At 36.8% G+C, this 14,045-nt stretch overlaps 1 protein-coding gene across 1 annotated transcript in view; it reads right to left on the bottom strand.

Moving 5' to 3' along the window:
- The window catches only part of WWP1 (WW domain containing E3 ubiquitin protein ligase 1), a 92,719-nt gene that overhangs the window by 13,097 nt on the left and 65,577 nt on the right, over window positions 1-14,045 (bottom strand). Inside the window, exons 10-16 of the mRNA XM_073794246.1 lie at window positions 13,120-13,239; window positions 12,940-13,011; window positions 10,486-10,574; window positions 6,297-6,456; window positions 2,604-2,737; window positions 2,378-2,518; window positions 1,555-1,675 (exon numbers count right to left, since the gene is read on the bottom strand). Of these exons, the coding sequence (XP_073650347.1) occupies window positions 1,555-1,675; window positions 2,378-2,518; window positions 2,604-2,737; window positions 6,297-6,456; window positions 10,486-10,574; window positions 12,940-13,011; window positions 13,120-13,239 (837 nt within the window). The remainder of the gene's footprint in view (window positions 1-1,554; window positions 1,676-2,377; window positions 2,519-2,603; window positions 2,738-6,296; window positions 6,457-10,485; window positions 10,575-12,939; window positions 13,012-13,119; window positions 13,240-14,045) is intronic.

The following is a 14,045-nucleotide window of genomic DNA, read 5'->3' as shown; positions in this document are numbered from 1 at the left end:
CTACTCTAAAAAGTATCTTCCATTCTACTAATGCATTTCTGCTAATTTGTGTAAGCAAGCTATTAAGAGATGTTAACCAGGTTTACAGAGTCTACATGTAATTCAGGCTCAGAGTCCTGATTTTCATATACTTGCCATGTCAGAGTTTCTAGAAGGCTAATTCCTACGTAGGGATATTACTGTATAAAATTTAAAATGCTAATATTTCATATGCACATTTGATTACACGAACAAACCAAGTTTCTTAATAGAGGACCAAAGATGGCTGCCCCCCAAAGAAGGTGGGGGGAAATGCAAGCACCTTCCTAACGCCCTGCCTGTGTTCTAATCTAACGTGGAGAAGACTTGGAGAATTCACAATAACTAATCATTAGGGAAATACAAATCAAAACCACAGTGAGCTATCACCTCACATCCATTAGAATGGCTATTATTAAAAACAAAAACAGAAAATAACAAGTATAGGCAAAGATGTGGAAAAGCTGGAAGCCTCACATACTTTTGGTGGGAATGTAAAATGGTGCTGCCGCTATGGAAAACAGTGTGGCAGTTCCTCAAAAAGTTAACTAGAGAATTACCATATGATCCAGCAATCCCACTCCTGGGTATATATCCAAAAGAACTGAAAGCAGGGTCTCAAAGTGATATTTGTACACCCATGTTCATAGCAGCATTATTCACGATAGCCAAAAGGTGGAAGCAACCCAAAGATCCATTGACTGATGAATGGATAAACAAAATGTGGTATATACATACAACGGAATATTACTCAGTCTTAAAAACGACAGAAATTCTTACATATGCTACCATATGGATGAACCATGAGGACATTATGGTAACTGAAATAAGCCTGCCACAATAAGACAAATACTGTATGATTTCACTTATATGAGGTAATGAGAGTTAGTCAAACTCAGAAACAGAAAGTAAAATGGTAGCTGCCTGGGGCTAGGGAGGAAGAGGAAATGGGGAGTTGTTTAATAGGTATAGAGTTTCAGATTTGCAAAATGAAAAAGTTCTGGAGACTGGCTGCACAATACTGTGAATATACGTAACATTACTGAACTGTACACTTAAAAACGTTCAAGATGGTAAATTTTATGTTATGTGTATTTTATCACCAAAACAAAAAAAAAAGGAAAGAAAAGAAAAGAAAGAAAAAAAGCATTTCTGATACATTGTACTTCTAACAATTCTGAAGTACAGTTAAGACCACTAAGAACTCATGACTTAGAAATCTAATCTTTGAGGTAACTCACTACTAAACCAGGAGTTCCCCAAATTATTAATAAGGTTGCACTCACTCTTTAGGAGCCCTAACAGTTGGCACTGATTGATGATTCTGTGCTCATGACATCAGCACATTTTGGAGAACTTAAGACCTTTACCCAATGCTGGGATTTTAGTACCCCCTGAACATTTGGATGAATGAGAGAGGATTGAAGATTGTGCCACATGATTTTAAAACTTGTGGACACTCTTTTGTAAAAGTGTGTAACAACAGTCCCTCCTCCCATTAACATTCCCTATAATAGCATAATAAAAGATCCTAACCTCCAATTCTTTTTCATCAAAGTACTGCAGCCACTGAAGGGGAACAACCTCATTAAAACCATCCAGGAAAGCTTTGGTCTGTTCTTGTACTCCTCGAGAAAAACGCCACTCTGTCATTAAACTGAAAATAAAGATGGTATTTAAAAACAGGTAATTTGTATGTGAGGTAAAAGGCTAAAAACACAGAGTACTTCTTAACCATCATTAAAAAAGAAAGTGAAGAAAATCAGTATGCTGTATGAATCGTACAGAATTCAAGAGAACACAGTTTCACAACAGAAGTTGTGGTGAGCACTATTAAGAGTCAGTTAAAAAGGGAAAGTGAGATGGAATAGGAAATGAGCATTAGAGTGCTTAGGCAGGCGTGGCTCCAGGCTTGGTTTTGCTACTATCGAACAGAGCACCTCTGTCTCCTCATCTAGAAATGAAGAGGCTGCCAATGTTCTCTGATTTTTGATCGGGACAAAAGTAGGATGCATACAGCGGGTGGCAGTGGGAAAGTGAAGGTCATCATACATACTCTTATTTCAAGAACACTGGTACTGTTGAGAAGAACTTAAATGTATGTCAGAGGCAAGGGAACTGGGTTTTTTGTTGTTGTTTTTTTTTACAACATTTGATTTTTGAGCAGTGTCAGAGCATGTTTATAAATTGAGAGGAAGACTGAGTAGAGAGAAAAATGATTAAAAAGGCTAAGTGAAAGAGGGAATGAATGTGGAACATCTTCCCAGAGGCACAAACAAGGGATAAAGGTAAGGGTATAGATAGTTCTAACATGCTCTAGTACTTATAGAAATTAAGGTCAATCAGGTAATCACCTTACCCAATATATTCATCTTTATTCTCCTCCGTCACCAGGATATTGGAACCTCCCAACTTCAGGTCATGTGAAGTAACTTTTCCCAAAATCTCCATGTCAACAGAAAAGTACATTTCTAAGCCACATTCTTCAATATTGTTGTCTCTGGGTGATATATACAACCACTAATTAACAAAATATGTAAAACTGATTTCAAGAAAATACCTTATTGAAAGATAAATCTTCAAACCTTATCCAGATAAGGGAGTTATAAAATTCAGTATCAATAGATTCCAAATCCTTAATAGTCAGTTTTTTACTTAGCATACGCTTGTAGAAGGGTAAAGAGAAACCAGTATCAATGAACTTTCCATGAAAAAGTGCCTGCCAAGAAAAACAAAAAATGTTATTTAAAAAATTACAGAGTAACAATTTTCTTATTCAGAGCACAATGATAACAGAGAAATCATGAGGCTTTACAGGCAAAAAAAGTAATAAGTAATCAGCATAAATCATGAAAACGTAAATATTATATAAAATGCTAAGTATGAAAAACAAATTTACAGAGTTAAAACAGCATCTCTTTAACTGAGGTCAAACACTTAGCTTACCATGTCCTATCAAAAACTGTAAAAGAGGATGATAATGGAGCTTTATCAAACCCCCACTCTTTCTAATATGTTTCACGAATTACATTAACCCCACTGGATGGAGAAATGAAGGCATCTCAGGGCCACCGTGCATGCACCTGGAAAGACCCCATCCCCGCTTTCTTATCTCACAGTTGCCTAAGAGATCTTCAAGACTAACCCCGTGGTGCCTTCACTCCTATTCACAAGAGTCAACGCAGGAAGTCCCAGACCTGCAGTACCTTGACTCTCACCACGATCTGCCCGTCCACTTTGATATCTGATTCCATGTCTCTCATCTCCCCAAACTCTCAAAACCACCTACTGTGTTTTGCCCTCTGAAGCTCATGATCCATCATATTAGCAAAATCCCCCACATCCTCCACTCATTCTTTGAAGATCCTTTAGCATCTTGTTGTAACACAAATCTGGCATTTTTCTGAGGACCCTGCTTCCTTTCAAATCTTCTCAGAGGGATGGCTGTTTCTCTCCTATCCTTCCTCATGTCACCAGGCCTAGGAGTGGGGTGTGTGTTGCTTCTCATTACTAATGTCACCTCCCTAACCTGCCCCAGCTTTCAATTTCAAGCCCATGCCACCTCACTGCCTTCGTGGCTCACCACCCCCAACCTCCTTGCCGCAGTCATCCTTAGGTCTCCGGGTTTCTCCCCTTTACTCTTCAATGCTGTGTTTTTTGACATGACCATCATCATTCTGAAGATTTCAACATCTACACTGATGATTCTTTTACTACCCTGGAGTTATAGTCCTTTCCATGATCTTAGTGTCTAACTTAGCTAAACATTCTCAACACCATACCCTAGACACTATGATTAGCGCTAGCTGCAATCCTGCATAAACTCAGTTCCAAACACCTAATTTTCCAGCTCACTGCCCTTAGTAATAACACCAGCAACGTTTGACTCCACTGGGATCTAAACAAATCAGGGAACCTGTTACCTTATCACTCTCTCTCTCTCAGCCCCCTTGTGAAGTTCTCTCTCCCCTTACTCAGTTTAGAGTCCACCTTCAATCATCAAAATTCCTCCCTTGTACCTTCAAATCCTGTCTCCCTGGTATAAAAATACATCAATACCTTTGTATTTCTGGCAAAATCCAAAGCCTAGCTAAATACAACTGTCCACCCACTCCACGCCTATGCCTGGGCAGTGGAACATGCCAGAAGTGTATATGCAACCATGCTGACTGGTTCATGACCAACGCCCTCAGGTGGGAGCCCACTGCATTCACAGTCTCCCACTCTCCCAGATGATTACTTCATTCCTCAAGTACCTCCTCACTCTGAGCTAATGATCTTGCTTTCTATTTCACTGAGGAAACAGAGCCATTGTAAGAGAACTTTTGTGTGTTCCACCACATCTGCTCACTGATAGCGTCTGAATCTATGTACTCTTATTACAGAGAAGCTCTCTATTGCTTCTCTGTGCAACTAAACAGATCGCCTCCTTGCTCTCCTATTCAAGGTCATTGCTCCCATATTCCCTATCTCGCTGACATCCTCAAATTCTTTCTTCTCTTATCATCAACAGAGAAGATGTTTCATCCTCCTCCTATTCTTGGTTCCTTATGTACTTCTGGTTACTGCCCAACTTCTCTATAGTCCTTTATAGCAAGCTTCTTTAAAAAGATCTGCTTATATTTGTTGTCTCCACTTTTCCTTGCATTCTCTCTTCCTTTCACTCCCTCCAATCGTTCCTCTCCACTGCCCCTGAGTATCATTCACCTGGCCAAGTCAAAGGGTTACTTCTCAGACCTCAACTTGCTCAGCCTACCAGCATCGGACACAGTTGACCACTTCTTCCTTCTGGAAACACACTTCCTTCTTCCTCTGTCTTCTGGAAACCATTCTTATTTGATTCTCCTATCTCCTCCTCTGCCTCAGCTCTTTTGCTGGTTCCTTCTTATCTCCCCAGTTTACGTGTCCTTAAACGTCTTCTCTGTCCACACTTACTCTTTAAATGGTCACACGCCTTACCTTGATATCCCCTCATGGCCAGCCTTGTATATCCAACTACCTATTCTACATCTCCACTTGAGTGTCTGCAGGCATCTTAAACAAACCGAATTCCAATTCTGGACTCCCTCCACCCCCCACATTTCCTCTGGCCACAACCCTGCTGTCCTGGGAAACGGCAACTGCAACCAGACAGCTTGGTGCCGTACTTGACTCTCCCTCACACCCTGCATCTAAATGGTCAGGAGACCCTGTTGGCTCTACCTGCAGAATATATTCAGAATCCAAAGCATGCCTCACTACCTCCACTGCTACACCGTTCAAGTCCAAGCCACTACTGCCGCTCACCTGGGTTGCTGCAAGTGGTCTTCCTGCTCCTCCTCTTGCATTCCTCTGCCCTCAACTACAGTCTCTTTCTACACAGCAGGAAAGTCAGCTTAATAAAACCTAAGTCACATTATGTTACTTAGACTATGTCACTCCCTGCTCAAAATGCTTAAGGGAATTTCTCAAAGATTCCACACACTACCTCTCAACCTCATCTCCTACCACATTCTCTCTCAGATACTCTGCTCCAGCCACGACATTTTTCATTTAGAAATGTACTTCCACCTAAGACCCATTTTTCTTGCTGTTCCCTATGCCTAGAATATTGTTCTCCAAAATATTTGCATGATTCAACCCCTTACTTTCTTCTTATTTCTGTTCATGTGTTACCCATCAGAGGCCTCCTCTAGTCATATTAAATAAAAGAGCAACACTGCCTTTCCTTCAGTACCTACTTATTTATTCTTTGCCTCCCTCTAACAGAATCTAGATCCCTGAGAACAGGGACTGTGTCTTTTTTTCATGGTTTCATCCCTCTCATACTATGATACCACATAGTAGTAGGCACTCAATAAATATTTGCTAAGTGAATGAACAGACAATAAAGTGCAAATAAATAAATACAAACACTTCTCAAGAAGGCCATAGTCCCACAAGACCTTCTGCAAAGCTCTGAAAATTCCAAAAACATTAATCGAGTTCAATTATTATACAACTCAGATTTTCCTGTTATAGAAAAGTGGTCATACTATAATTAGGCTTAAATGAAAGAACTTTTAAAGACCAAGTGGCTGTATCAATAATCTTCATACTCATAATCTTGATTTCACACAGGTACTCAAAAAATAAACTATATATTGATACTCTCTGGGCAAACTTCCTTGGTAAGAAAATTTGTGAACACACATAATCAAGGATAATGTGTATAATTTTTTTATAAAGTCCTCTCTAAAATACTTTTGAAATAAGCAAAGTTTAAATAAATAAATAGGTAATGGAAAGTCAGGACTCACCATAGCAATAAAGCGACCAATGAAACAAAAGTATGAAAGATGGTCTGGATTAATGGTTGATGCTGGATTTATCTGCAGACAGTAGTTGTTCTTGCCAGCATACTCAAACAAGCAATACATGGGGTTCAAAACTTCATGTGAAAGCAAGAAAAACCATTCTCTACAAGAAAATAGGTCAACATTATTTTTAGCACCCATACGTATGAATTTAAAAACAGATCTTAAATACATCCATCCATACATCATACCTCTGCTCAACAGCCTTTAACAACTCTGCTGTCCAATTCCTTAGCCCTCCATTTAAGTTTCTCTGCAATGTAGCCCTCCATTCCAAGTTACCTGCCAGTTCCTGAGTTGCCAAACTATAAACTTGGTGTTTCTGACATATAGCGTGCTTCTTCCTATGCCATATTTTTGTTTGTGTATGAATCCTCCACGTCAGCTTAGCCTATGGGGATCCCACTTTCTCTTTCAAGTCCAGCTTAGATCAATTCCACTTTAGCAATTTTTTGAAGCAATTTTCAGTGTATTCAGTGTCTCAGTCACTGAATACTTTACTTTGTGGTAACAACCTCACAACAGTAGTCATTTTTCTGCACTTGACTGGCCCACTTGACCACTACATCCACCAGACTGTAAGCTCCTCAAAAACAAAAGCCATACCTCTATATATTTTTTATATCTTTAACTCTCATAGGCATCCTACAACCTATATGCAATAGGTTTTAATAAATATTTGCTGGTGATACTGAGAGACAAAGCACTGCTGCTATGGAACAGTTTACATTTTTTCTTGCCAATGCATTAAAAAAGGAACTAAAATTTTAAAAGATGAAATCTTTAAATGTGAAGGCATTCTCTAACTTATTACCACCTAGTTTGCCTCATTTTAAAAAGTCCAATATACAAAACCCAACTAGATAAAAGATTAATAATTTATATTACAAAATAAACTCAATTTGCAAAGACTCTCTTCAACAGCAATTTCTTCTAATGCAGGGTTCCAAACTCAAATGTCTACAGGTATCAGTAAGTGAGTACAAGGGGTTTCCTTCTCTGCATGGGCTGACATTCTCTACTTAGCCACAACCCCCTATTCCTCATTGTATCCCTGATAAAAGTTATCATCAGTCTTAAGGAAGAATTACTTCCAGGCATATAATCATAGTCATTAGACAACTTGGCAGTGGTGGACAGGAAGTGAAAAAGAGTATACGCTACCCTACAGGGGAAGAAGCTACTCTGATTCGGTCAACTGATGCCATGTGAGAAGTTGGGTAAGTGATTTTAAAGATAAGCCAGAAATCTTGATTCACAGGCATCTAGTGATTTCCTTTAATGTCGTTAAGTAACATAGAAAAATTTAAAATCACAATGGGGGGCCATCACTGTGCAGGTTAGATCTGGCCTGGCAGCCTGTTTACAAATGTTTTTCCAAAACTTTTAAAACACAATCTTGGAGACTTACTGAAGGGTAGAGAAGGGAGTCTAAATCAACTGAGAAATGATAAACACCAATTTATAAAACGAAATCCAGTCCCAACATAAGTAGCTGAAGCAAGTCGACTTCGCACTGTAATGAGGCAGAAGTAAGACATGTACCCAGGGAAGAGGACTGAACAGATCTAGTGAGAATGTGTTTAGACACAAAAACTAGAAATAAAATTCCCAGTTGTTGCAGATCACTTTTAGCAAACAACAGCCCAGAGAAAACTGAGTAAATTCAAAAAAAGAATGACTACCACATGGCATCTAACCTATACTCTAATGGTAAGAAAAAAGAAAGAAAAATTCTAACTAGCAAGAGGCAAAGAGTTCCCTTTCAACATATTCTTCCACACACTCTCAAATGAACTAAAGAGTTACAAGAGGTTGAAAAAATTATTAGACGACAAATGAACTAGCAGAGCCTAGAGAAGAAAACAGTAAAACCACTAACAATGAAAAATCACATTAGAAGCAGCAAAATGTAGGGCAGTACTGCAAACAGTGACATGAGGATAGGCTTCAGAAAAATCAAAACAAAATGAAAAAGCACAAAGATAAAAATGATCAGAGAAAAGATGACAGACATATAAGACTGACAAAGGAGATTCCACATACCCATGATTGATGTTCCTGAAGAAAAATGGAACAAATGGAACAGAAAAAATATTCAAAGACATAATAGAAGAAAATTTCCCTTAAATTAAGGAAGATCTTAATATGTTTCTAAAAAAAGATATAAAACAATCAACAATGAAATTAATGAACTTCAAAGAAAAGGCCTATGTGGGCACCCAGAGGAAAAAGCTTCCTACAAGGTGCTGGCCTCCCACTTCACAGTGCTTACATTCAATACTAGAAGACAGGAAAACAATGTCTACAAAGTACTGGAGGAACTAGTGTTGTGTGAGAAACTTATATCTAGTGAAGTTGTTGTTTAAATACAAAAGCAACAGAAAACACGTTCTCAAGCATGCAAAACTACAGGAATATGTCACCCTTGTGAACTCCTGACTAAACCAAAATCAATACATGAATCAAAATAAAGAATTTGGGAATAAGAAAATCACGGTGTGGAGTAACTGACTACATACATTATATGCATTAAAACCGTCAAAATATAAAATAAAACCCAAACAGTTAAGGTAATAAAGGGTTCAGATAAGGATGTGACTGTTATAAAGTCAGACACTGTAAAAATAATACCGTATTTCGTTTCTAAGATGTACCTTTCTTTTTAATGTCTGAACATTTCTGAAATTGAGACAAATCCCAATAGATGTGATATGAATATCCATTGTGACAGGTAGTTTCTTTTCAGAAAAAACTTAATGTTTTAGATGAGAAAATATGTTAATACAACCAGCTCTGATAATCCCACATATATACCTCCACCAGTTGTACCTAGTCCCACAACTCTTTTTAAAAGCCAGCTGTGCTAAAATTGTGATTATGTAATTCTGTACACCTGTGAAATATGAGTTCAAAAAGAGAGTTGTTTCTATGAAAAGCAAGTTTAATTCTTTGGAAATATTTAATGAAAGTGTTTTACTAAAAAATAAATTGCTGTCAAATTAGGTTTGGGCAAAGCAATTGAGGGGAAAAAATTAAATAAAAAGGATTGCCCATTCTTATTGCTTCACAAATGCCTGTTAACAATATACTTAGTGAATGTGGAAAACTTTATTCTCAAAAGGACTCAGACTGGATTAAAAACACAAACATAAAACCAGCATAAACTGATACAATAGCAAAGAATAAGAAACAACCTTATGGATGCTGATCCATTAATTATGCTATCTCCAGACAATGGAGTACTGTGCAACCATTAGTATTAGCTCTATAAATGATATGGAAAGATGTCCATGATATAAAAAAATAACAAAATCAGGCTGCTATATTGTGCATATTGTATGATCAATTCTGTTTTAAAAAACAGCAAGTATGTACGATATCACACATATATTCAAACTTATATACAGTTGACCCTTGAAAAACATGCTTTTGAACTTTGCAGGTCCCCTTTTATGTGGATTGTTTTCAATAAACATGGTACCTGTATTTTCATTTTACAAATCTTTAAGTGTGGGGAAATGTCTGTGTTCAATTAGAGATAACAGTGTGTGGAATCAAAAGAACTAGGGTTCGAGTCCAGATTCTGTCCAAACTGCTTCAGCTTCCGGCCCTTGGGTGAGTCACTTATCAATTCCTTTGTTTTGTTTTTAATTGAAATATAGTTGATTTACAATATTGTGTTAGTTTAAGGTGTACAGCAAAGTGATTCAGTTATATTTTTTTCAGACTATATTCCATTACAGGTTTGTACAAGATACTGAATATAATTTCCTGTGCTATACAGTAAATCCTTGTTGCTTATCTATTTTATGTATAGTAGTTTGTATCTATTAATCCTATACTCCTTGGTTTCTGAAGCAGAGACAGCAGTATGCAGATTTTTGACAATGTAGGGGTCAGCATCCCTAAACCCCATGTTTTCAAGGGTCAACCTAATAGGCAGAGAAAATGTACTGGATAACCAACATAATAATAATAATGGTTACTGCTAGACTTATGTGAATATTTCAATTTTTGTTTTTAAAAATAATTTTGGATTGCTGTTGAAAAAATATATCATTTCAAGAATATACCCACTGCATACAATGGAGATACACTTATTTCAAAGCAGATATGGTTTTTATTTTACCTTGCTAGACCACCATAATCAAGTCCTTCTTCTCCTCTAAATATTACATATAATCGCCTCCTCAAGTCATAGGGTTTTAATGCCATAATCTAATTAAAAACAAAAACAAGGATATTTAATCACTCACGTATAACACAAGTTTCCTCCAAAACAATTTTATTTTAATTTCATCTGTATTTTCAAAAATTACACATTTCCTTACCTTATACAACAATGCTTTTAACTCAAGAGATAACTGGTTTGTTCCACAAACTAGCAAAGATGTATCTTACTCCCCTAAGCTTTCTCTGATACATTTTCATAAATCTCTTTCCCCTCTTCTGGTATTAAATGGTAGTCCTACTTTGGGTTAGTAGCAGAGAGGAACAGTTTGACACAGAAAAGTTTTTAAGGTTAGAAAATATTCCCTCCTCTGTCACTCTCCAAATTTTACCAGAATCTTGTAAAAGGTGACTTGGAAGTTTTTTTGGCTAGCAACACTTACTGAGAAGCAAAAGTTATTAGAGGTCCTGCTTATACCACACATTCCACTTCTCAGTAGGAAAGGAACTCAGCTATTGTGAAGAATTATTTATAAGATTATAAATTTAAGCATAAAAAAGTATATCTTAAAATAGTATCTATACCAAATTTTTATAATCCTTAAAGGCTTATACTAAAGTTACTAGTAAATAGGCTTTAATTCTGGATAAAAATGAATTACTTCCCAAAGCCAAGACTGGTCTGGGTTGGGGCACAGCTCACCTGTGCAGGCCTCCACTTCACTGGAAGTCACTGGCTCAGAATTGCACAGCACGATTCTCCCCAGGCCAGGGGACAAAGCAAAGTAAAATCTACCATGAATTTAGATGTGCACTTACTTACTAAAACAAAGTTCACACAGAGCTTGGGCCTAGCTAAGAATTTATCAACTCAAACCAAAAGAAGTTTTGATAATAAACAGCTATATTAGTATCTTGTCCAAACTCCAACAGTTATTAAAATGAAGCTAAGGTTTGAACATCACTGACTTGAGAGAGTTGTTATTCCATGTTGGCTTGTATACATAGAAGTCCCTATGTACCTGTACACAAAGGGAATTTTAGTTCATCATCTTAAATGGAGTGCTCCAACAAGGTCTGAGATCATGACGCTTAAACAGAAACCGAGAGGAGGTAAGAATTAACACTAGGATTATTAGAGGAACATTTAAATGGAATACAGTACCTATACCAATCTAATTTTAAATAGTTTAGTAGCATTATCATGTCTTTTTTGTTTGAGTTAATAAAGTCTTAGAAAAGTAAATAAGTGTCAAAATGTGTCAACTTGTTCCAGAAGCTCTTTAAGCTTTCTTTTAGTAATCTAATTCACGGCAGGATGATTTTGTCTCTCAGCCTAGGTACTGTGTCTGCAAAATGGAGATAATAACAGGAGCCATCTCAAAGGGACGTTGTGAGGATGAAGTAAATGAAATGATAACTCTAAGGTGCCAGTGCTAAGCATATGGCAGTCACTCAATGCACGATGGGGTTTATTATGACTATTATTGTAATGGACACTCAGTAAGTGGTAGTCATTGTTACAGCTGTGTTCTGAATGGTTTAACATTTCTAAGCCCTAACTCCCTTTAGATATACAGAATACAGTGACTCAAGTTGTACAGTCTCTCTCAGTATCCGAGGTACATGGGTTCCAGGACACCCCCACAGGTACCAAAATCTAAGGATGCCCAACCTATGCATATCTTCCCATATATTTTAAATCGTCTCTAAATTACTTATAATACTTAATACAATATAAACACTACATGAATACAGGCATGCCTTGGAGATATTACAGGTTTGGTTCTAGACCACTGCAATAAAGAGAATATCAAAATAACTCAATCTACACGAATTTGTTGGCTTCCCAGTGCATATAAAAGTCATGTTTACACTGTATTATAGTCTATTAACTGTGCAATAGCATTTTGTCTAAAAAGACAACGTACATACCTTAATTCAAAAATTCTTTATTGTTAAAAAAATGCTATCATCTGAGCAAGTCATAATCTTTTGGCAATAGTAAATCAAAGATCACTGATCACAGACCACCATAACAAATTAATAGTAATGAAAAAGTTTGGAATATTTCAAGAAATTATGAAAATGTGACACAGAGACACCAAGTGAGCAAATGCTGTTGGAAAAATGGTGCCAAGAGACCTGCTCAACACAAGGCTGTCATAAACCTTCAATCTGTAAAAAAACACAGTACCTGCAAAGCGAAATAAACTAAAGCACAATAAAGCAAGGTATGCCTGAATTTGCTGGCTGCAGAAAGTTCAAATTTTGCCTTTCGAAACTTTCTGGAGTCCCCCTTCCAAGCCACCCTGGAATATTTTCTATCCACTGTTGGCTGAATCCATGGATGCTGTACCTGCCGATACAGAGGGCTGACTGTACAATTTTATTCTGATAACATCTTTCTTACCTGTTGAAAGGAATCTTCGAACAATGTCTGCCGGGACACATTGATCTTTACATGACTGGGTAGTGCATTAGACTAAAAACAAAAAATAACATCGTAATATCATGTAAGTTATAGGACAGGTATTGGGTAAAGATAAAACTAAATGATTATGAACAGAAGATTTATTTACCACCGTAGTACCTGGCACAAATAACGGAAGTGAGCAAGTTTCCACCTAAAGCTGCGTTCATAAGCAATCTGTGGACCACCTTTAGTTCTAAAGAAAAACAAAAACAAACCATATGTTAATTCATAATAAAGCTAGATATTTAACATTTAGCATGAAATTGGAGTGTACCAGGGTCCTACAAATGACCATAGGAAGGTTACTTGTTGGGAGAGAAGTAAAGATATATTTAGTGGGCCAACAGAGACTTGAGCAATGAGGACACACAACATACACAAAGAGGGAGATTATGTGTATGGATGGATCTTTTGTAAAGAAAGTTAGTTAATGTGCCAAAAGGATGTAACAGCAAACCTAACAATTGTATGCAAGCAAAAGCATCTTTTGGAAAAAAAATGAAAACATTTATAGAAAATCAAAAACAGATTTGTCATTAGCATAACAAACTGAAGGATAATAGTAAAAAGTATTTTTTAAGGAGAAGAGGTACAATCCCAGATAACAGAGTGGAGAAGCAGCAACAAAATTAAATATGTTGGTAACTCAAAATAAATAAAAAATGTATAAAACAGTGATAATATGTGATAGAATATCAATATTTATGTATATGATACATAGTCATAGTTAGCTTAACAGGAAAGGTTTCCTCATATTTGGAAAAAAATATTAAAAGCCACTACTGTTTCAGACAAAAGTCATAAAACATCAATTGTACTCATCAGTTCATTCAGTCCCATGTAATTAATTCTTATTGATCCTGATCTCTTGTTAGCAGTTTATGAAGCCATCAGGTTTTCCATTAGAGTTCTGTAATTTCTTACCCAGTTTGGTGGTATGATTTAAAAGTTATCAGAAACCTGTATTTGTAAAAAAGTCCTTTCTATGAACCTTCTTGAAGATCTTCATTTTTGTAAAAGCATCAGAGTAATATAAATGTCAA

The sequence above is a fragment of the Tursiops truncatus genome, chromosome 17, assembly GCF_011762595.2.
Source record: "Tursiops truncatus isolate mTurTru1 chromosome 17, mTurTru1.mat.Y, whole genome shotgun sequence".
NCBI classification, from domain to species: domain Eukaryota; kingdom Metazoa; phylum Chordata; class Mammalia; order Artiodactyla; family Delphinidae; genus Tursiops; species Tursiops truncatus.
This window is presented reverse-complemented; position numbering and strand designations above follow the sequence as displayed.